This window comes from Centrocercus urophasianus, unplaced genomic scaffold (genome assembly GCF_019232065.1).
Source record: "Centrocercus urophasianus isolate 14NV4802_14NV808 unplaced genomic scaffold, USGS_Curo_1.0 seq_15, whole genome shotgun sequence".
In the NCBI taxonomy this organism is placed as follows: domain Eukaryota; kingdom Metazoa; phylum Chordata; class Aves; order Galliformes; family Phasianidae; genus Centrocercus; species Centrocercus urophasianus.
Window position 1 is genome coordinate 31,769,092 of NW_024884697.1, and position 24,004 is coordinate 31,793,095.

The following is a 24,004-nucleotide window of genomic DNA, read 5'->3' on the forward strand; positions in this document are numbered from 1 at the left end:
CACACTTTTCATAAATGAAAGGATTAACAGATTCTTAATAACTGAAGATGTTGTCTGAATGAGAGGTACGTAGACTTCTTCTGTAATTGTGTATTCATAGCATGTCATGCAGTTTGTGTTGCACATTACTTTATAACATTATAAGAACACTTTTAAGTAATTGCGTGGGAGTGGCATATCGCTGATATGTGTGGAAGATGTCAGTTACCTCTGGTGGACTACAGGGGAGAGGGACTGGAGTTGAATGCTCACTGAAGCATCCTTTTCATGGTCTGGTTTCTCTCTCTGCTTGACCTTTTGTTTCCTTTCAGTGACAGCCCATACAGTGAACATGGTACATTAGAGGAAGTGGACCAGGATGCTAGCACAGAGCCCCATACCAGTGAAGACGGTATGCCCATTTTGTTATTGTTTCTTTGATAAAAATAAGTTTTACAGGTGTTTCATGCAGGCAGCCTTCTTCCCTTCCTAATTGTGTCTCATTTGAAAGTAGAGATTTTCAGTCCTGGTGTGCTGTAGCAAAGCCAGCATTTTTAGTCTTTGTGTTCTTTTTCACTCTGATCTATCTGTGTTTGGCCAGCTGTTTCCTTGTTCTCTTCTGGTTTGCCCTGCAGTCACAGGAAGGGCAAGAGGGAAACTATTTCAGTCAGCAAATACTATTATACCATTTCTGATATAATGTAACATTTTTTGTGATTGTCTTTTGTCTGCAAAAGTCGAACTTAGCAAAAGTACCTCTTCAAATATTTTATCTAATATTTTTATATTAGATAATATAATTATTAGATAAACTAATAATTTTATCTATATTTTACCTTTTTATCATTCAAAATGCTCTATTTTGATATTGGTGTAAAAGCTGCTGCCATCTAGGAGACTTTGAACTACTGAAAAACATATATTCACTCCAAGTAAAACTTCTGAACAAGTTATTCACAATGCTGATCATAGGCACTATGAAAGTTTCAGATATCACTGATATCCATGAAAAATTTGATGCATCTTTGTTGTATGAATTCTTTTTAACTAGATTCCATAAATAATAAAGATCTGTTTGACTGTGACATACTTCAGTTGAACCATCCCTCTCATAAACTTCTGCCTGGTTTACAAGCAATTGTAATGGATGAAAGGAGGTGTCAAAATTGTTAAGTAGCCAGTTGGAGGAGAAGGAATAAAATATTGCTTCCTGTAGAGAAGAGCTGCAGTGTGAATTCACTGCAGATGTGTCCAGCGGGCAACTCAGAGAGCAACAAGGACACCTGCACTTATAGCCAGTGCAAACAAAAGGTACCTCTTCACCATATTAGAGGATGCATGAAAGGAGGGAAGAGGTAGAGAGGGGAGAGGGAGAGGAGGAAGGAAGCTACAGCAAGAAAGGAAATTATTTCTTTTTTAAAAAAGTAATATATGAGGGACATTAGATAGGAGCTGGGAAAACTGCCATAGAGGAGGGAAACAGTAAGAGTTTCCTGTAGGAAACTTAACTACGTTGGTCCTAATGTACATGAAACATGCAGGCAGTTGTTTAAGTGTAGCTGTGTCTGTCTGCTTTGTCATGGAGACAGGCTGCGTGTGACAGATTGCCTGTCTCTTCCCCTTTGCTGGGGTGAGGAGAAGCAGGCAGAGTCTTACCAATGCACCTGTTTGGAGAGGAAGCACAGTTGAGTGTATAAGCATCATATAGGGATAAAAAAACTGAAAGGAGAATAAAAGTCTCATGTTATTTTTCTGCCTGGGTTTATGCCCATGCCTACACATAGTGTTTATGAGTGAGCCTGTGCATGTGATCATCTTAACCTATGTAGAGCTAAAAGCACTTTCTTTATACAGTACAGCACCATTAAATGATGTGAACAAACTCATAAATACACCTTATCTTTCCATGGCCGCATAGCTGTACTTTGGGATACATCCTTCTATTGGAAGTTCAAGCCAGATCAGAAGCTGAAGAATTCCATCTGCCTCTCATTTAGAGCATAAATGAAGTAAGCAGTGAAATGCAGCAGTATGTAAGGGCCAACTGTGGGGGCCCATGGCCAAAATGACAGACAGTATTAAATGGGCAGGGAAGAAAAGTGCAGTTTTTCATCTGCAGATGGAAGTGGTTACCTCAGAACCAAGCTTAGCAAAGATGAAAACATCAGAGGAGTAAGAACGTCCCTATTGAGGCTATGAAAATATGTAGTGTGTCACCCGGGGCTCAGTAATTGTGGGCTCTACCCCACCATTTGGCATAGAAGCAGTTTTACATTACTGTTCTGTTGCTACTTGTATTACAACTGTGTCCTTGATGGAAACAAACCCCGAAGAAAAGAGCTGTCAACAGAACAGAGAAATTGAGCTGCTGGGTATGTGTGGTTTTTTGTTCACCAGATGGGCCAGCAATTAGTTGTCCCATCACACCTTTTTAATCCATTCAGTATTGAAAGGAAGCAGACATTTGTGCTTACAGCAAAATAATTGTTAGCACAAAAATATTTCTAATCTAGCAAAATAGTGTTGCAAAGACAAAGATTAGCAAGCCTCTGGGTTGCACGCAAAGCCCTGTTGGCCTTCAGTTCTCACTCAGCCTGCAAGCTTTAACTTTTTTTGTTTCCATAGATGGGAGCTTTCAGTTATAATAGCTCCTTTTTCTAATGTAGGCTACAAGCACTAAATTAAGTGCATTTACCATCTTACATTTATTCCAACGTGCATATTTACGTATTTCTTTAGACAGATCTTTTTATTAAATGTTCTTCATACCAAATGTGAGAATAGATGAGAATTGTGCAGTTTGCATGTTGAATCTCATGAGGGCCACTGATCAACCTGTGGAGGACCTAAAAAGCCTGGAGTATTTGGGCGAATCGAGTGTGACTGATTCATTGATCATAGACTGGATTTGTCTCTGCCACTGGTATATGGACAAGGGGAGATATGGGGTTGTTGTATTGATCAGACACGTGGTGCACACCCTGCTGGGAGATGAAAGAAGCAAATTCTGTAAATTTCAATTAACGCTGAAAATCTGATGAGGTTTATGCTGAAATGTTCTGTGTGTACCCAAGACCAAGGAGCTAACCTCATAGGAATTACAGGGTTATTGAAACATAATCCAGAGGCTGTGATCAAAAGCTGAAGGATTTATTTTTCTGTTATTGTTGCTTTAAGAATTGCTTGCTATATAAACTTGAACTGCATGTGAATGTCTCTGCTCTTAGGAGAACAAACCCATCTGTATTTGCTAGTTCAGCAGCACTAGGAGTATTTAATTACAATTTACAGAACAACCAGACTTTAAAAATTAAAAGATTTAATATGTCTACAGAGGTAACATCTGGAGGCTTGGAGAAAAGATGGCTGCAACTTGTAATTGAGCATATAAATACTTCATAACTGCTCAGTTTTAAGCATATAAGTAGTCATTTTTCTGAGGCCATTCGTCTTTGTTTATTTCTGTTGATCACTGGAAAGGGAAAAGAAAAGGAGAAAATTATGCATTACGTTTCATGATGCATTACAGTGCATGATACTAAACCAGATCTGGAGGTTGGTGGTCCTGCTTGTGGCAGGGGAAATGGAACCAGATGATCCTTGGGGTCCCTTCCAACCCAAACCATTCTATGATTCTATGATTCTGTGCTGCATTTTACTGTAGTGTTTCTGGGTTTTTGTGAATATGGGTAAAGTATCCCTATTAAGGAAAACACATACCTTTCTTTTTCCTCCTAAATCTGGAAATGAAGTCTAATTTGTGAAGTTTGGAACATTTGTACTCACGCGTAAACACTGAAAAATCTATCTGTAATTCTGCAACAGAACATTTTCCTGAAAGTGCCTCTACAGTAAAGATTCAAACAATGAAGGATGTTGTTTATGTTTTGCTCAAGCAGTCTTTAGAATACATTTTTTACCTGCTGGATTTTTTAGTTCCTGTTGGGATGTATGAAAAGGCATAACTAGATTTGTTTTCAAAGGAAGTAAATGAGAATTTCCAGAGGAAATCAAACAGATGGGTCATTTCTCTTGGGAAAACATGCATACAATTAATGTCATACTGTTCATAGATATCTCATAAACATAGGATAAGAATTGAGACGGTAGTTCTGCAGGAGACAAAAATTAAAGGGACGTGGAAGGCTCTGAGTTATTGCTGTGTCCCCACCATGTAATGTTTGTATTATTTTTCAGTAGTTCGTTCTGCTAAAACCTGTCCTACCAACATTTCTTTGCTTTTATTGCTCCCCAGTCAGAGCACTGCTGTCCTGAGGACAAGACTTTGCAATAGCAAAGCTACTTTTCTGTGGTGGGGTGAAGAAGAGGCAGAAGAGATCAGGAGATAGGAGATAGCTTCTTCCCAGAGGATGTCAGGACACAGTGTATTCCCCACAGGCAGGGTACCCCCGGGGTAGCTGAGGATGTGTACAGCAATGGCAACCCTCCTGAAAAGTGCAGGGAGTCATTGTCCCTCTCAGCCTTAGCTCCTCATGGCCCGAGGTACAGAGAGCAGTCTGATGCCACCCTAACGCTGTCACCACTGCAGGGAGGTACATCTGGAACTGAGATTGCAGAGTTAAAATTAGCACTTATGTTTCCTATGCCTATTCTGCTTTCCCCTGGAGAACTTCTGGGTTTGGACAGCTCTGCTTAGTGTCCATCTGACCTTCACTTCTGAGCATACCACAACGTAACGAGCCGAATGGCGGTAGTAATCACAACAGAACTTGGGATCATAAAGAAATGAGAACAAAGCTGACTGTAATCAAGTTCCTAAAGCTTCTCCCACAGTACTTAGGTTTGTCCTAATTTTTCACTGCCTTATCTTTGACTGAATCACTGGAGATGATTGCTGGTGAGATCATATGTGTCACCAAATGCTCCTTGCTGCTGTAGGCAGATGCCCCCAGGTATTGACAGAGCAGTGCAATTACATTTCCCTCCAAGCTGTCAATTTTGCTGTTAGACACTGCAGTTCTGTACCACGCAGAGTTTGAAATACAGATCCCAAATTCAGCTTTCATTGCCTTTGCTTTCTTTGAAAAATATTTGTCTGCCAGTCGGTAACCTTGGTATTAAATGGCTTAGCTTCTCAACATGCATTTATTTCTAAGACTAACTGTGATGGTACTTTGGTTTTGAAGATCAGAGTTTGACCTATATGAATTGCTAACATTAATTGCTGTTTAAAAAATAAAACCTGAATGTGGTTTGCTACAGGAAAGTTCTATCCTTGTAACAGGAATATTCAAGCAAGGAAAACTCCCCTTTCAAAACATTAACACCTGTCTGAATGTATTTTCAGTTCCATTAATAAAACTGTGAGATTTACTGGCATTTCCTCCATGAAGAAACAGGATTTGTTTCTGAAGTCTGTCAGACATCTCAAAAGTCACATCTGTTATCAGTACATTACCAGTTCATGCACCTCTGACATGATTCTGCTAAGGCACTGGCACAGGTTGCCCATAGAGTTGGTGGCTGCCCCATCCTTGCAGACATTCAAGCCTGATGGAGCTGTAGCTGTCCCTGTTCATTGCAGGGAGTTGCAATGAGGTTTTTTTTTCCAACTCAAGAGATTGTATGAAAATATGTCAGTCTGTAGTGAGGTGCAGGCAATAGAGATACGGGTTTCCATTGTGTGCTATGCTTGCATTAGCGTAATTCCACTGAGGGAGATACACTTAATTCTGGTTCAGTCCATTAATTGTAAAGAAGAAGACATTTAGACCTGCACACTCTAGTGTGGGATACTATATGATATCTGTTGAAATTAGCAGAGAAGCAGGAAATCCCATAATGAGTCAACTTAGGGGTTTATCAGTCAGTCCAGTATCTGTGACCCTTATCAGTTCACAGAATGTCAGAGAAAATTATGTCTGGGCAACTTGGGATCTTCTTATTTGCTAGAAAAATTGGTGGTTTTTTTTGGTTTGTTTTGTTTGTTTGTTTTGATGGGGTGTTGGGTTTCTTTTTTGTAATTTTTTTGTTGTTTTTTTAGCATTTCCAATTATTAACCATTAGTAAGCAAGTCACTCTCTGAAACCTGGGCGCTTCTGCTTCTGAGTTCTTGACCCATCGTTATTCCATAGCCCATTAGCTTGCTTGTTGGCTTAGTCGTATCCATACAGTCTTGTCCTTTTGAGTTCTACCTCAGTTCAGTAATACCTTTGTGTAATGAGTTGTACAAGATATATGCACGACATGTAAAAACAGTGTTTCCTTCTATCAGTGTTAGGTTATTGCAATTCAGTTTAATATTGCTTTCTTAGAACGCGATGCAAGATAAACAGGAACATTTAATTTGCTTTCTCTTCCCATGGTAGTAGTGTCTTTCTATGCCTGTACCAGCTCTGTCACATCTGTACTTCATGTTAAAGATAGAATAGGTAGAATATCTAGAAACACAAACAAGATTTTATGTTAGAATGCATTACTAATGTACACACCAGCATTAAATTTTTCCAGATTTCCCAGATTGTTTCCATTTATGCCCCCTTTACTCTCACTTTGCTTAAAGACAAGAAAAGAAACCTCTCACCACCCCTGGGGAATGCCTGCCAGTGAGCCATCCAGCAGTGGGGTGTTTTGAAGAATTAACCCTGTTATTGCCAAGTTCTTAGTTGCATTTATGTAATTGATTTCTTCTAGCACGCACTACTTTTGTGTTGTAGAAGTTATTTCCCCATGCCCCTCTGTGCTACCTCAGGAAAGCTCCTGGTGTTACAGCTCTGACCACACTATGTCCACTTTCCTATGTCCACTCTGTGTACCCTGCAGTTTGCTACAGTGCGGCCACGCAAACAGCAGGGCACCAGACAGCCTTCTGTGGGCTGGGCAAGTCATTAAAACAAATAGCTGCAAACTGTGGCCTCAATAAAGGTACAGTCATTATGTTTGATTACTGCAGGATGAAGTTAATTTTAAAATGTACAAAATGTTGTCATAAAGAGACAGTGGCTTTTATTACACCCCGGCCCTTTGGGGAATTACTGCCTCAGTGATTTCAATTTTCACTAGACAGAAAGTTGCTATGCTAGTCATTAGCCCAGATGTTAATTTCTACCTAAATTTCATTCTGGTTGTATTAAAAAAAAATGGTTATTTCAGAGGTCCTACTTTGAGTTACTTAAACCAACAGTGTATTAATTTTTAAGATGGTATTTTGCAGAATTGTCTTCAGGCATTCTCATTGTCTTTATCACACTGCTTCCTCAGATCTCCAGTTATTCAGTTTGTTCATCTTACATTCAGAGGTCCTCATTGCCTTGCCTCCATCACACACCCAGCCATGAAAGAGCCCTTGCTCTGTAGGTTGAGCCCTCTCTGCCACCAACAGCTGTTGTGCCACTGGAGTCTGCTGTTATGTACCCAAATGTTTCATGCTTTGGGCACAGATGGTGTTTCATCGTAAAGGACACATTACAGTGACTGCTTGAAGTCTGCCTTAGCTCAACTGAGCTCTTGTCAGCTCTGCTCAGTAAGAGTGAGCACGAAGAAAATGCAGTAAGTGGGTTTGATGAAGCCAAAGTGCACTCTGTGGAATCTGATAACCACTCTTTTTCCCTCCCTACCCAGAGTGCGAGCCCATAGAAGCTATAGCCAAGTTTGACTACATTGGAAGATCTGCACGAGAACTCTCTTTCAAAAAAGGAGCTTCCCTTCTCCTTTATCATCGAGCATCTGAAGACTGGTGGGAAGGAAGGCACAATGGGATCGATGGCCTTGTCCCTCACCAGTACATAGTGGTGCAAGATATGTAAGCAGTGTCTCCTACAACAGGACTCTTGGTGGGGTGTAAAGGCATACTGAAGCAATTAACAAGTCATTTCCAAATGAGATAGTGCTTTGAAGGCTCAGATAGGTTAAACATTTGCCTTCTAAGCAGCATCTCTCTGTCTCTATTGCCTCAATTCACAGTTCATTAAGAGATAGGTGCTGCTGCACCTGTTTCAATCTGTCTATCTCTTTCTAGCAGTTGCTAATAGTTAACTTCAGAATAGCAGGGGGTGGAGAAGAGCAGCCCTGAGCTCTTGTTTTACAGTATTAAGCACGTGCATCGCCAAGGATGACAAGGTTGTTGTTTACGGAAAGGTTGCATGCAGACAGAAAGAGCTCAGTAATCAGAAGGATTATAAGTGATTTTTGGAGACTCAGAGAGGCTGCAGTGCATTATAACATGCTTGGAATTTCTTAAAGGGGATTAACACCTGGGAGTACCAAGATGCTCTCTGTCACACCTGATTCTCTGACCTCTAATCTCACTATGTGTGTTCTGCTCAGGGATGATACTTTCTCTGATACACTGAGCCAGAAGGCAGACAGTGAGGCCAGCAGTGGACCTATAACTGAGGACAAGTCATCATCAAAGGACATGAATTCTCCCACAGATCGTCATTCTGACGTGTATTTAGGAAGGTAAGTTTGAGCATAACAGGTTTTTACTGGCACTGCTCACAGCTCAGATAATACACCAATTCTGGACGTGTTTGTGGTGGATCACTACAACTCGTACTGTGACTGCTTATTCATTCATACAGGCAAAGAAAGAGATCAGAACCTCCACCTCCTCTAAGGCGCCCCGGCAGAAGCAGTGATGGTCACTGCCCAGTACACCCCCCCCACCCTCTCTCCAATTCATCCGTGGAGCTGGGATCCCCCAACCTGGCGACTCACTGCAGTCCCAGAGCCCTCCTTCAGAACCGCAACCTCAATGCAGACAGCCCTGAGCGGAGACGTAGGCCTGGGCATGGCAGTCTCACCAACATCAGTAGGCATGATTCTCTGAAGAAGATTGATAGCCCTCCAATCAGAAGATCTACGTCGTCTGGTCAGTATACAGGTTTCAATGATCATAAGCCACTGGACCCAGAGTCAATAGCTCAGGTTTGTACCTTTTTTTCCCCACTCACTCTGCTTTTAATAGGGGCAAATCTCAGTGAACAGCATAGTGTGGGTGGAGGGGGGGGTGTACATTAGTATGAGTGTGCAGGAGAATATCCTACTTAGCTTTCTAAACAGTGCATGTGAAGGAAAACGCATTAAGAGATCCTGATGGAGAAGCACACGGGGAATAGATGTTGCACAAGCAATAAAAAGAGATAATTTCCTGTTACACCGTAACGAAATTGCCTCTGCCACACACTCTGCTAGGATAATAAATGATTGCAATGGTTACGTAAGTCTCTGTGCTCTGAAGAAGGCAAGCCTAATCTAACATGCATGTAATTAGTGTTCAATTATTTCTGAGTGTTACAGTACGCAGCAAAGTGCTTTGACTGGCTAGTAGCTGCCTTTGCCATTCAAAGTACAGATTTACGTTCTGGAGTCGTGTGAAGTGTAGATCATATTTAGCTTTCATATAGATCATACGTGGTTCTGCAGTACAATTATTTGGTGCTTGTAGTTGTGCTTAGAACGTAAAATGCAAGAAGTTGCCCTGTTGTAAATCCATATAGTCCCCATGAGAACCCTTCAACAGTGTCATTCCTATCAGTGAAATGATAAGAAGGGTGGAAGGGAGCACCCGATCATCACATTGGTCATTGTGGAAGTAGGAAGAAATGCTTTGTGGTGAGGATGCTGAGAGACTGGTAGCCCAGCAAGATTGTGGATGCCTCCCCTTGGAAGCATTCAGGGCTAGGCTGGATGGGGCTTTGAACAACCTGGTATAGAGGGAGGTGCCCCTGCCTATAGCAGGGGGTTGGAACTATGTGATCTTAAAGGTCCCTTCCAACACAAACCATTGCATGATTCTATGACTGTGCAAAACTGGTAATAGGGAGCTCTTGAACAAATTAATACTCCTGTCTTCAAAACTCAGGTTTTGTCTGGATAGTATAACATGATTACTGGGGGCACCCTGAGGGTACAATATGATTGCAGAAGTATTTTCCAATAACACTGGCATTCATGTTTTAAAATTTCATGTACTGACAACGCTTGCTTTCAAACTCAGCTTCCAGCAAGGGACACAGGGGACTGTCATGGTTGGCTCAGAAAGCTGAACCAATACTAGAGAGTTAGAAAATCTAAATGTTGTTACTGTTTTGTTTTACTCTAAGTTGTTTATTTACTTTTCTTGAGCCACACGTAGTGCTGTTTGGCTCAAGCTGTCATTCTTCGTGCCTAAGCTGGTGATAATTTGGCTGTGAAAGAACCTGAACTTTGCTTAACCTATGTGAAGGTTCTTGTGAGTAAGCAAAGAACATTAGATACTTAACCTCAGATCTATCTCAATACCACTAAGAATAAATAAACCAGTGCTGGTGCTTTCTTTCAATATTTTTGTGCTGGAAAACCTAATAGAAAACAATCAGTTTCTAAGATAAGCTCATGGAACAATGATATCTTGCAGTTTTTCTGCTTAAAATTTAACTTAGAGAAACAGGAGAGAAGAGCTGGCAGACATGCAGGCACGACTTCCTTAGAAAACGCGGTTCGTAACCCCTGTAGGCAGTACCCATGCTGAACACCTGAGTGGTGAGGGTTGCAGCCAACTAAGAGCCAGCAAATGGGACAAAATCTAAAGAGCTGGCGTTACCCCAAAGATACAGGAAATCTTCTCAGTTAAATAAAAATGCCATGAAGCAAAATGTTCATTGCCCTGCCGCCTAATAAAATTATTTCCAGGTTTGGGCTTAATGGATTTTTTTGACAGTTGAGATGGATTTTGATGAATGTCACGTAAGCAGGTTAAATTTTGCAGCGTTCAGCCAGACCGCAGGCTTGTCAGTTGTAACGTCTTTCACATAAATCTGGCGCAGACTGGCTTTAGCACTCTGATATTCATTAAAGAGAGCAGTGCCGGCAAGTTAATCCTTGCATTTTGCACCCCTCCCTGCTCCTCCTGCTCTGTGCGTTCAGTAGCAGCTCCAGTGACGTGCCGCTGTCTCTGTGCTCTGACGCAGGACATTGAGGAGACGATGAACACGGCGCTGAACGAGCTCCGGGAGCTGGAGCGGCAGAGCTCCGCCAAGCACGCGCCCGACGTCGTGCTGGACACCTTGGAGCAGATGAAGAACAGCCCCACTCCCGCCACCTCCACGGAGTCACTGAGCCCCCTCCATAGCGTGGTTTTACGGAGCTCCGAGCCTCAGATTCGCCGTAGCACCAGTTCTTCCAGTGACACCATGAGTACTTTCAAGCCCATGGTGGCCCCTAGAATGGGAGTGCAGCTGAAACCTCCCGCTCTTAGGCCAAAACCTATTGTTCTTCCAAAAACAAACCCTAGCATAGGGCCTTCCCCTCCTTCCCAGGGTCCAGCAGACAAATCTTGCACAATGTAGAAGCTCAGCCACCCACGGTGCCCGGCTGGAGTATGCTAGGGAAAGAGATGGATTAACGATAGAAGTCAGGGCTCCATGACATCATTTGTTCATGTTTATAACTGGAGAGGCTTTGTTTTTCAGTGTTTTTGAATGTATTGTCTGAAAGTAGCTGCATTAACATGGGCATTTGTATTTTGTATGGTTTCAATTAAAAGAAGAACTGGACGATTGTGCATCATTTTAAAAGAAAACAAACATACACTTACTTGAAAACTTGATGCTGCACCGTTTGTAATAAAATCAACACGGATCACGAACAGCTTGCCACGTTGTACCGTATTTCACAGTCTTACTGTAACTGTGTAATAACAGATCCCGCACAAAAGTAAGGGGCAGGGAGGGGGGTGTCAGAGAGGTGGAACCTCTCATCTCTGGGTCACCAAAACAATTCTGAAGCAAGTTAGGAAGAGCTGAAATACAGCATGTGAGGGTTAAGTGTCAGTGTGGAATGTCTAAGTCATCTCAGGCCACAGTTCCCATTTAAGTCACACACAGAGAAAAAAAGCCACCACAGCTCTCACAATTGGCACCAGTTTTTAGCTTTCTTGTTGTCGGTCTCACTTTGGGACAGGTGCTGAATAGACCTGGAGATCACACTGCTCTGCTCTCACTGATAAAAAGCAGCATCCCAGGTCACAGCTAGCGCATCTCCAGGATAGTATCAAGAAACTCCTCTCGCCACCAACCTAGACCTTGATTCCCTGACACTGCATTTTTCACAGAAGCTAACTTCATTTCAAGTTGCTAGCTGGGCGAGCCAGGCTCTGGGAAGCGTGAGGCTGTCGGTCCGTTTGGCAGGCTGGTAGGCAGTTAAAAGGATCAGCTACGCAGTCATTCAGCAAAGTATCCCATTGACTTTATTGCTCAGTGGCAGACTGAAAATGTGATCTGAGCTGCAGCAGTCAGAGTTTGAGCTGCCCCAGTGCTGCTGGTTGTCTCTCAGCACTGTGCTGACTGCAGCCCCACGGGCGCTCTGCAGGTGGGCTGCCCCACACAGGGCTGGGCTCACCCACAGAACAGGCAGCTGTTCTACCACCTGGATTCAACCTGACTCAGGTTTTCCATAACCACTTTTTCCCCTCTTGTTTTTTTTTCTTTACTGCAGAAATCAGTACCTTTCTTACGCCTATGTGTGAGTGAAGACTGTCAGCTTTGCTTAGCACTCTGTTGTTGAGCTCTGCTCCACGTGAACTAAATGTACGGCTGCTCAGCACACTGCAGCAGTAAGCCATCAGATGCTTTCTGCAAGTAAGATTTCCAACATCCAACCCATAAAGTAAGTTTTAGTGAAGAGGATGGGGGGAAAAAAAATCCATAGTAGTCCAGCTATGAGAGTAGAACAGGCTTTGAGATCTCTCTTTCCATACGTTGTTTAGGACCTCACCAGTGGAGAGCTTTAAGTTGCCCCATTCACTACACAGAATTCAGTCTGGGAGAGAAAGAGTGGTGACAGCTTTTGATACAGACAGTTACGGAGCTGGTGGAATTTAAGAGCAACTTACTTCTGCTGTGATTTACACTTTGTAGAGAGATAACACAAAGCTCCAAAGAAAAGCATCCCATTAAATGCGTTGGATAGCCCACCCATCTGGGCTCCTCCACCTCTCCCACTATGTGCAAACCCATCATCAGCCCCACTGCAGGCTGTCATCTGTCCCATTGAGAAGCAAAGTCTGGATTCCCAGAGCACAGCGCTGGCAGTGGCTCCCCTGCCCGGTTAGTGCTGCTCTCTGGGGTCTGCACACTCGTTTGGGACCAGGAGATAAGTGCCAGTGGTTCCTCAGTTTACTAGAAACAGTGAAACAAACTGGAATTCCAGCTGTCATTGACATGCAGTTGTAGTCTAGCGTTCTTAAAATAACCTACCTGGCATAATTGAGATGGATTCCTGTATCTTTAAATTGCATAGGGAATTTTGTATGTTTAAATAACTGTACTGAACTCCATAATGCTTATATTAGAAATTGTTTAGCAAAAGAAAATATTAGAAACAGTGCATTTAGTGAATGCATCCACTTAGTGCATTCACACAGTTAAATGTGTAGTTTGATGGTAATTATAGATACTTAAAAGTATAGTAAGTGGATATGTAACAGGAAAGACTGCTACAACTACAGACGTACTAAAGGGTAACTCCTGCACACCTAATCGAGTCAGTATTGTCCTTTACTGTCAAGTTTGATGAATTGCAGTACTGGTAGCTTCCTGCTTGTTGACTGTTACCTACTTGTGTCAATGTACATCTGTAGTATGTACATGTGAAAGTGCCTTTAAATTTTAGAGGAGCTTTAGCCTTGCTCTTGTACTGTTGCATTTCCATTGCATCCTTCCTGTTCGTGTATGGCTGCATTCCCATTGCATTCCTTCCATTCTCGAAGAACAAACAAAAACATGGACACTTCACGGTTCTGGAAGAGAAATGCACTGTTAATCTGTTGTGACAATGCACTTTTATGTATAGTACTGTACATTTTGGCATGTACCATTACAAGCTTCAGTATACATTCAGGTTTGTTCCTCATAGTGTATCTTTATAATAAAGAAGATAGTTCTGTCTGTGCGTGTAGTTTTGATGGGTCAACCTCCGTACTGTCTGGTGTGGATTTCTCTCTTCTCCTTAGCTTCCCCATGAGAGAATAACCAGCATTCCCTCGCCACCCACCCCCACCCTGCATCAGATCGCCATCCTGGCCTGAAGCAGTGCTTGTTCCCAGACAGGTTGCTTCCTAATTCACGAGCACCATCCCCATACACTCACCAAAGTCCCTCCAACTTACAGTGGTTTGAAGGGGGAGAAAAGCCATTTCGAAACAAGTGTTTTCAATGCTTGCTTAAACCCAAGTGAGTGAGGGGAGCCATCCAGAGCTGTGGGAGCCATCTTGGGCTGTGGCTTCTTGGACTTGTGCCGCTGCCCTCGGCGCCACTTTCCATTCAGGTCCTGCAAACCCACAGCAGCATTCTTGGTGGGCCCATCCGTCAGCCTGCAGTGCCAGGCTCTGCGTTCCAGCACCCAGTGACTTACTTTAGGTATTTCTTCTTGTCCTCTGCTGCACAAAAGCTGGCTCAGGGCTGCAGGAAGGGCTGGCACAGGTCATCCCTCACTCGGGGCCCTGCGTAGCCCAGAGGAAGTGTAACCTAATTCCTGCAGTCAGCTGCCGCACAGAAAGGCTTCTGTGGCAGCTTTCAACCTATTTTAAAACAAAAGGGAAATGATGAGTTGAGGAGAACCCTTCCCTTGTTTAACTTGATACTGAAGCCCCGGTGCCGTGTTGCTCTTTGCTCACAGGCCTTGCGGTGAGAGCAGCCCTTGCCTTTACTGCGCAGCCCAGAGGTTTGGAGGAGGAAGGAGTCTGCTGACCCTACAGCACTTTGCAAAGCAGTGGGGGTTGCTGATCTGAGAAAAGTCAGTTAGCAGGGCAGAAAATGAGCAGTGGTGGAGGTGGTACATTCAGCTCTCTGGTCACCTCTGAAAACAACAGTTTGGAGTTGCAGGGAGCTCCAGGCACAGCTGTCCTGAGGGACATAAACCTCTGCTCAGCCCCGGGGGCTCAGGAGCTGCTGCAAACTTGTTGCAGTGTTCCCGGTGTCCTTGGTACGGTGTGGAGCTTGTTGCCTTGAGACCCTGTGTGGGAGAGCCACTGCTCAGAGGAATGAGCCTTTCTTTGGTCCACATGGTGTTGATCAGTGGGGATCAACTGAAACCAAGACCAAGCATCAATCAGTAATTGATGCAGGAAAGTACTGTTCTTATGTTAAGAATGTCACTTTTTCTATGAAATTAAAGCAACTTTCATTTTGCCCAGGTTACCAGAGCAGGAGAACACGTGCACAGATCGCAGCAGGCAGGCAGCTGCTGCACCCAGAGCTGACATGGACCCATGCCCTGCAGCATCCCATGCCTGGTGCCCCACTTCATACCTGCTGTGTGTGTGTTCTGTAGTGCACACTGGCATCTGTAAACACTGACCAAACAACGTTAAAAAGTGCTATGCATTTATTAAAATGCATTACTTTTCAGGTCAGCCAAATCACAGAGACAAGCGCTGCCCTGCAGGGAAATAAAATGGTCATTGAAGCAGTCATTTTTCTAACAATGGCTTTTTGATTGCAATGGAAGAATATTACTAAAGAGGTTGTTGTCAGTCACGGAGTGTATGTTTCAAGTGTGCTACGGGTGGAATCTAAAATCCTTCACAAGGATTCCTTGACCAAGGAATGCTGAGAACTGTGGGGCCGTTCACCAACCAGTTCAACACATCAGATTGGTTCTTAATTGTTTTTCGTTCTGACTGCAGTGTTTGCAGAGCAGCCTGTTGTGATCACACATCAGCTCCATGGCTGGCAGCCAGTAAAGTGCACCTAGCAGCTGCCACCACTACTCTCACATCCAGCAGAATTTCAGCACAACAATTTTCTCAACTCTTCAGATGTTTTTTTCCTCAGTGCTAGTATAAGAGCATGTCCAAAATTAATTTCAAATCTATCATCGGAACCTCTCTTCTAAATTTCACTTACCTCACGGGCTAATTTTGTGGTTAAATCCCATTTATCCTGAACAAAACCCATTTATACACAAGACAAAAATAACGAACCAAAACACAGCTGATCAGGGACTGGCAAATCACACGTAGTTAATTCTAAACTCTTTTCCATTCTCATTCCCACCTGTGGCCCCATTGGTGTGGATGCTGCTGGACCAGCCATAGTGCTGCTCCTCCACTACTTCTGCAGCTGAACTGCAGCCTCTGAACTGCTGGAATTCACTTCCTACGCAGGGGAGAGGAGGAGGGTGAACCCGTGGCATGAGAGCACTTTTGGGGTTTTGTTTCTCTTCTGGGGCTCCAGCACCAAAATCTGTTGTTTAGCCTGGAGAGGAGAGAGCAGAAAAACTCCAGGGAGACCTCCTTGCAGCCTATGAATATGTAAGCATAAGAAAGATGAAGATACTTTTTATTAGGGCGTGTAGTGACAGGACAAAGGGTAATGGGTTTCAAGTGAAAGAGGGCAGGTTTATATTAAACATTAGGAAGAATTTTTTCATGCTCAGCATGGTGAGGTGCTGGCACAGGCTGCACAGAGAAACTGTGGGTGCCCCATCACTGAGTGCAGTCATGGCCAGGTTGGAACTCAAGGGCAGCCTGAGCTGGAGAGAGGTGACCCTGCCCATGGCAGGGAGGTGGAATGGGTCATCTTTAAAGTCTTTTCCAACACAAGCCAATCTATGATTCTAGGAACTCCTGTATCCAGTCTGAGAAAGGTAACCTGTACGGAAATGCAGGGTGCTGGCTTGTCCTCCAAAATATTCTGGCTTTTTACAAAACATTTGTTTGGTCACATCTAGCAGAGAGCTGTGGGGTGTCTCAGAATCATACAAATATTGAGCTTGGAAAAGACTTTCAAGAACATCTAATCCAACGGTCAACTTACACCTGAAGAACAAGACGAGCACTGCAGTGTCCCATCTTGTGTTGGCAAGGCAGTCCAAGCAGGTTCTCATCTAACTCCAGCACTTGAAAGCATGCAAGGAATATTTTCTATGAAAACCAATGAACGGCAGGAGGATGAGATGGCAAAAGCAGATGTGTCACACCTGCAAGATCTTTATTTTGATGGAGCAGCATTTTCCCATTATTTCAGAGCTTCTTGTAAAGCAAATGGCTCTGAGAAGCCTGAGTTAGAAGCAAGCCAAGGAGGGCTGCACTGTGTTTGCATATAGGTGCTAGCAGGGACCTCTGGAGATTCAAAGGGAAAAGTTTGGAAAGGCAGAGCCAGCACCTTGTAGCACCTTGCTGCTTCCCAGCTGTTTGCAGTAGAGAGTTTACCTCACCCAGAAGCTGCAGTTCTGTATTTGAATGAGTACTTGGGTACCCCGTGTCCATGTGAGTTTCTGAAAACTTCGTTCCTTAGGTCAATGAGTTTGTCACAATTTATGGAAGTAATTACAAAGCTGAGGACAAGGGAGAGAAAGAAAACAGAACTACTATTTGTAGATGTCAAAGTGATGCTGTGAAACCTGGACTTGGTTCTGAGGAATTGCAACAAGCCCTCCAGCATGTGGCCCCAGTGAGAACTCCTCACACAAGTTGTGTGCTGAAGCACACAGTGATCAGTGGTTTATAAAGCAAGAAGGATGCTAAAAATATCACTGTGATGACAAAGATTTAGGACTGTCAGGCACAACCCAGATTCCCACCCAGCACTGTTCAGGTCCAAATCCTAACACGTTCCTCAGCCAATATCCTTCCTACGCTTCCTGTCAATGAGTGTCGGGATACTGGCACACACACGACTTCCTTCTAAAAAGCACATCACAAAGCATTGAAGACATTTCTGAAGTATCAGTGATGTTAAGTTGCACACCTAGTTTTCAAATTTTCCATCTTCCAGACTTCCTGGTGACTACAAAGAAAGCACCCTGGACTCCTTGTCAAGAAACACTCCCAATGCTATTTTCAGGCTTCATTTTGAGGTGCCTGGCTCAGCAGGGACACTTCAGAGCAGTTAAGGTTTTAGGGGTACTTAGATTATGAGCAGAACGTTTGTTTTCTTAGAAACAGCTGTAATCTTGAGGCAAGGTGAATATTCCAGAGGAGGGCCACAAAGATGATCAGAGGGTTGGGGCACCTCTCTTGCATTGACAGACTGAGGGAGATTGTCTCGTTCAGCCTGCAGAAGAGAAGGCTGTGGGGTGACTTCATTGAGCCTTTCAGTATTTAAAAGAGAATTAAACAGAGGAGGGAAATCAACTTTTTACAGAGGTAGACAGTGATAGTACAAGGGGGAGTGCTTTTAAGCTCAAGGAGGGAAGGTTTAGCTTGGATGTCAGGGGGAAGTTCTTCACAGGGAGAGTGCTGAGGTGCTTGGCACAGACAGCCCAGCAAGGTTGTGGATGCTCCATCTCTGGAGGTGATCAAAGCCAGATTGGATGGGGCCCTGGACATCCTGATGTGGTACCAGATCTGGAGGTTGGTGGCCCTGCTTGTGGCAGGGAGCTGGAACTTTATGACCATTGGGGTCCCTTCCACCCCAAGCCATTCTGTGATTCTACAATTCTGTGATTGAGGGTTTTATTCTGACATGACCAATTGGTTGGGAATGCTCTGCACTCCAGGAATTTCATTTCTCATTCAGCCGAAAAAACACAGATGATTGATTGGTACACTCTGCTTCTCTAAGGGTGAAATAGGACTTTATTAGCTCTCCTAGGGAAAGGACTACTGAAAGCAATATAATCTATATCATGCATACGGTGCACTTGTCCTGCTGGTGAACTATATTAAAAAAATGAAGAAAAAAAAGGCAGCACCAGGAGATACTGGTGCAAAGCTCAGATGTAAGAGAAAAAGATTGTGTATTGGTCACGGAGTCCTAAAAATAAGAGCAAGCAGTCCATTTAAATAAGACTGCATCAAAAAGATGCATTTCCAAGACAAAAACAAAAACACTGTAATGTACTGAAGGGGAGAAATTGAAGCAAGTTTTCTTCAGAGATCAGCTCAAAATTATTTTTTCAAATGGACACCTAGTATGCCACTGTATCATGTGCAGGTACAGATGTAAATAATATAAATAGCAGACACAAGATTAAAGAAGTGCCTGGAAACAGCCTCACTAGCTGAATTATATTTTATTAACACACCTTGGACAGTAGTGCAGATAATTACACCAGGCTTAACAACTTACAGTTTACCAGAGGTGTTCTTTTCTTCCCAAACATGAAAGAAAAACATATCATCAGGATGCAAAAAAGCAAGTAGTCATATGGGAAGGACATGCACTGTGCACTGTCCAGAGTGAGCGTGAATATCTTTGTCCAGGAAGAAGATATGAGGTGAACTGTCATGTCCAGAGACCCCCTCAGATTACATCTCTCACTCTTCAGTACAAAGATGACAAAAAAAATCTGTTCTGTCACCATGACAACTCATGCAGCCTCATTGCCATAGTAACCAGACGAATACTGTTAGTTCTTAACCAGACATGCGGTGAGCAGGTGGCCAAAGCACCACTGAGGAAGAGCCACCACTGCAGCCACCACAGCCTCCACCACGGTGGGTGCTGGGCTCTGTGCTGCTGGCAGTGCCACCCGGCCCACCTCTGGGCTTTAAGTCGACCTCTTTCTGTGTTTCCCAGCCACTGGATGAGCTGCCCTCCACTGACAGCTCTTTCAAAACCAAGCCCATCTTCCTGCTGGAGTGCCACAACTGTATACTTAACCCATTTAATTGTGTGTTTGTTTGTTTTCCCAGTGATTTATCAGGCTAAGATTAAACATGACTAGAAAATTTTCATCTTCACACGGAGTCAATGAAGATCTGCTCTATTAAACCTGTGCACCACGGGGTGGCTGTTCACAATGCATTTGCATCCCATGCACGCAGTCACATTATCAGCTCAAAGGCACTGTCCTATCCCCTGAACAGTCATAATTTCAACACAGTCACACTGAAAGATGTGTTTACTATGCACCACCAAAGCCCCCATTATGGTAATTCTAGCGCTGGTTCAGTCACAGTCACAGGCTCTCTGGTCATGGTGCGTGGTGATGTACGGCATCAGCAGGGGGAACAAAAACTGACACTCCTAAGAAGACATCAAAGTCCAATTATTTGCTGTGGGGTAATATCTTCCAGCATGGAGAAAGGAGGAAAAAATACAACTATTAATGTGTTTTGACCCAGACTGGGGTGGGAAGTGGAACATGGGTGGTGGAAGAGCTTGGTGGTTAGAGCAGATATCTGTAGTAGGTTCTTGGCATGGATTCACTTCCAACGGACCTGGCTGTGACCAAGCTACACTACCAAAACTCTCTAACACACTCTCTAACACACTAGGCTTAAACCCCAGCCTGGTGTCACCTTTGTCTGCCAGCAAGGTCTCCTCGAATACCTCTCCCTCCCAAAACAAATCCCCTTTTGGGGAAGGTCAGTCAGTACAGACCGATGAAGATCAGAATGGGTTGCAAGAAGCCTCCTCAGGAACGCTGCATGGAACACCGGCTCATGCTTGCCTTGCCAGATGACTACTCACACTGAAGAGAAATAGAGAATAACCCCCACCAAAGAAATAGTGAAAAATCTTCCCAGGAGCACATTTCAAAAGATGTCACCTTGGATAGCTATGCCCCCCTGGGGAGTCGTGCCCCAGTGGGGAGACCATTCCTTGAGTAGAGTTTGGAGCAAAATGGCATGGGGACATTATCCAGCTCCCTCACTGGGCTGTAACAGCCATTAGATCATGTTGCAATGCCTTGGGGAAAAAAAAAAATGTTCCTCTACTGTTGAGGAAGAAAAAAAAATGGTAAGAATGAGGAAAATAAATCTGTAAAATGCAATGCAATTTTAAATGAATTGGTAGTTTTCAACAGAAAAATTGTAAAAGCTTTTTAAGTTGCTTTTTTTTTTTTTTTTCTTCAACTGAGTGAGAATCCCCTCATGAAGAAGATGAATGAAACAAAATCATTTTAGTGCTCACATACATACTAAGGTATGAAACAAGATACTTGTTATTGCTGTTTACAGCTAAAACAGAACTCCGTAAGTCACTCAATGGGGAAGAAAGCCAACAATACTAAAACAACAGATCAGACTAGAGCATTAAAAGCTATGTTCATAAATGTGTAGGAGAGTACAAACAATAATTCTATCCTGGATACAGACTGAGCTCAAAACTACTTACTTTTAATATTAACACCACCCTCTAGTGGCAGCTTTTCCACCTTACCAAAGTACGAAAGCAATTAACGCATTGCTCTTACGCATGGAAAAATGGTACAAAAATTGGATTCAGCTGTTTTCTTCCCTGAGCTGGACAGAACGCTTACACTTGGCATTCTTGAAGGAATGCCAGTTTTGGGAAAAGTTCTGTCCAGTTTATTTCTAAATATAATTTATGAAATAAGTGTCTAAGGAAATACTATCATGAAGTGCAAAAAAACCAGTAAGTCCGTATAAAACATGGTTGCAGAATAACCTTTCAGATGGATACGTAAGTTCTTCCACGCTTGGTGAGCAAATTATACTCTGAAGCACGAAAGCTGTGCTTTTAACATGTGATTATCGTATCAACTCCCTGAAGACATTTCAGCTGGCAGCTTTGAAGATAAATATAGAAGAACTTGAAATAGTTCTGTTTCTTGAAATTTCAGCTCTTTCTCGTGTAGTTGGATATACTACAAAATCATCAATGTGTTTGGTTCCTTTTCCTTCTTTCTTTCCCAGGAGCTGGTTGGCAGCATCCTCTGGGAATCTGCCCTAGAGAGCACAGGGGCCCACGAGAGCTGGTCACTTTTCAAGAACCACCTTTTAAAAGCTCAGGAGCAGGTAATCCCACTACGCCACAAGTTAAGCTAATGGGCTGGAAGACCAACTTGGCTGAACAGGGAACTCTACCTGAAACTAGGCTTGAAAAAGGAAATACATGATCTCTGGAAGCAAGGTCTGTCTTCATAGGGAGGCTATGGAGCTTTGGTTTTCATCTACAGGGAGAAAATGAGAAAACTCAAAGCCCAGCTTGAGTTGCCACTGGCCAATGTGGTGTCAGACAACAAAAAAAGACTTTTTCAAGTATATCAACCACAATCAGACTAATCCTTGGAGTGGAAGATCACCTAATGAGGAAGGAGGAGGAAAAAACAGAGGAGTTCAATTCTTTCTCTTTTTTTCTTTTCTTTTTTTTTTTCTTCATATTTAACAGTACTGACAGATCTTGGCCTCACAACTGGGGGAGTACGACTGGAGAAGCGATGACTTTCCATCTGCATATATAAAAGGACTACGTCAGCTCAATGTGCCATAGGTCCAGATGGGATTCACCCTTGAAGTACTGAAGGAGTCAGCAGCTGCTATAGCTGGACGCCTTTCAACAATTTACCAAAGGTCATGAAAGCCTGTGCAGGTCCCTGCTGACTGGAAAACAGCCAATGTCATAACCATGTACAAAAATGGCATGAGTGAAGACCCAGGAAACTGCAGACCTGTTAATCAGTTCCTGGAAAAGTCACGGAGAAAATCTTCTTGGGTGATTTTGAAAAGCACTTAAAGAACAAAGCTGCTATCAGGCATAGTCAACTGGAGTTCATCAAGGGAAAGTCCTGCTGAGCAGTTTGATCTCCTGTGACAGGGCCACCTGCCCGGTTGATGAAGGCAAAGAAGCAGACAGAACCTTTCTGGTTTTCAGCAAGGCCTTTAACACAGCATGCTTCTGGACTGGTCCCGCTCTACTCAACATTTTTGTCAGAGATCTGGATGCAGGAGTTGAAAACATCCTTTGCAGGTTTGCTGATGGTACTAAACTGTGAGGTTCTGTTGACTCCTCGGAAAGATGGCATGCCTGCAGAGGGATCCAGACAGATCAGAACGCTGGGCAGTCAGCAGTAGCGTGAAGTTCATCAAAGATAAATGCCAGACACTCATTGTGGGTTAACCCCAAAGGAAGCTAAGCACTGCACAGCTGTTCATCCACTCTTCCCACCCTGCCAGTGGGATGGGGAAAGAATTGGAAAAAAAGTAAAACCCACAGGTTGAGAAAAAAAGTCTGATAGGATGGAAAAGGAAGGAAAACTAATAATGATAAAAGAATACACAGAACAAGTGGTGCACAATGCAATTGCTCGGCACCTGCTGACAGGTTCTCAGGGACTTCCTGAGCAGCAGTCCTTCTCTCTGGCTGTCTCTCCCAGTTTGATACAGAGCGATGCCATACGGTATGGGATACCTCTTTGGCCAGTCTGGATCAGCTCTCCTGGCTTTGTCCCCTCCCATGATCTCCCCAATTTCCTTGCTGGCAAGCTATTGGGGAAAGCTGGAAAGTTCTTAACTTAGAGTGAGCACTGCTGTGCAAAAACTAAGACATTGGTGTGTTACCAACATCATTGCTGATGCCTCATGCCTGTCAGTTTTCAATAAACGATTGGATAATGCCCTCAGTAATATGTTTTAACTTTTGGTTAGCTGTGAAGGGATCAGGCACTTGGACTAGATGTTGTACAAAGGTCCTTTCCAACTGTCCTGTCCTGTTCTGGTTCTACTCCACTGTTCCGTTCTGTTCTACTCTATTCTGCTTCTCTCAGAAGCAAGTAGGCTGATCCCTTATTAATCTAGCAGCCATCGTTTCAATAAGTCATCCCATCGTTTCAATAAGTCTGCATGCAGACTGCAAACTTCAGCATGGAAATGGTTGATCCACTACACCTAAGAATATTGGATTTGCAGGCAAAACAGTGTAGACAAATTGCTTAGGAAGCTGGGGTGGGGACTCCATTTATCTCAGTCATTCCCCACATAAGCAACAATAAAAAAGGACTTGCTTTTCCCAAACGCCTATTACTCAATGACAGTTGAAAATAATTGCCTATTGCTCTCTCTAGATAGATACATATGAAGAGAAGAAAATAACTTTTACTGTTTCTGAACCTTTCCTTCAGCATCATTCCAGGCAGAGGTGAGCTCTACAAAATGATTTCCACACCTAAAATGGGACTTAAATGGTCAAATTTGTAAATCATGCAGGCAGATTTAGAGCATCAGATTAAAAGAAGACAGCCTATTAGTGCTCACAACTTCCCACCCCATCTCTCTGATAAGAGTTAGCATCTTCCAGCGTGGGGGTGCCTAGTTTACTTAGCTGTATTGATGAGGGCAAAGCCTCAGATGCCCCACCACAAGTCTAACTGAGTTTTAGGTGAAAAGTGG

The 24,004-nt window shown here is 43.4% G+C and overlaps 1 protein-coding gene across 2 annotated transcripts in view; it reads left to right on the forward strand.

Annotated features, from left to right (window-relative positions):
- The window catches only part of SRGAP1 (SLIT-ROBO Rho GTPase activating protein 1), a 137,147-nt gene extending 123,277 nt beyond the window's left edge, over positions 1-13,870 (forward strand). For both annotated transcript variants that reach the window (XM_042815996.1, XM_042815994.1), the window contains exons 18-22: positions 312-391; positions 7,561-7,741; positions 8,266-8,400; positions 8,523-8,868; positions 10,893-13,870. In XM_042815996.1, coding sequence (XP_042671930.1) covers positions 312-391; positions 7,561-7,741; positions 8,266-8,400; positions 8,523-8,868; positions 10,893-11,270 — 1,120 coding nt within the window. In that variant the 3' untranslated portion in view covers positions 11,271-13,870. The remainder of the gene's footprint in view (positions 1-311; positions 392-7,560; positions 7,742-8,265; positions 8,401-8,522; positions 8,869-10,892) is intronic.
- Positions 13,871-24,004: the final 10,134 nt, after the last annotated feature.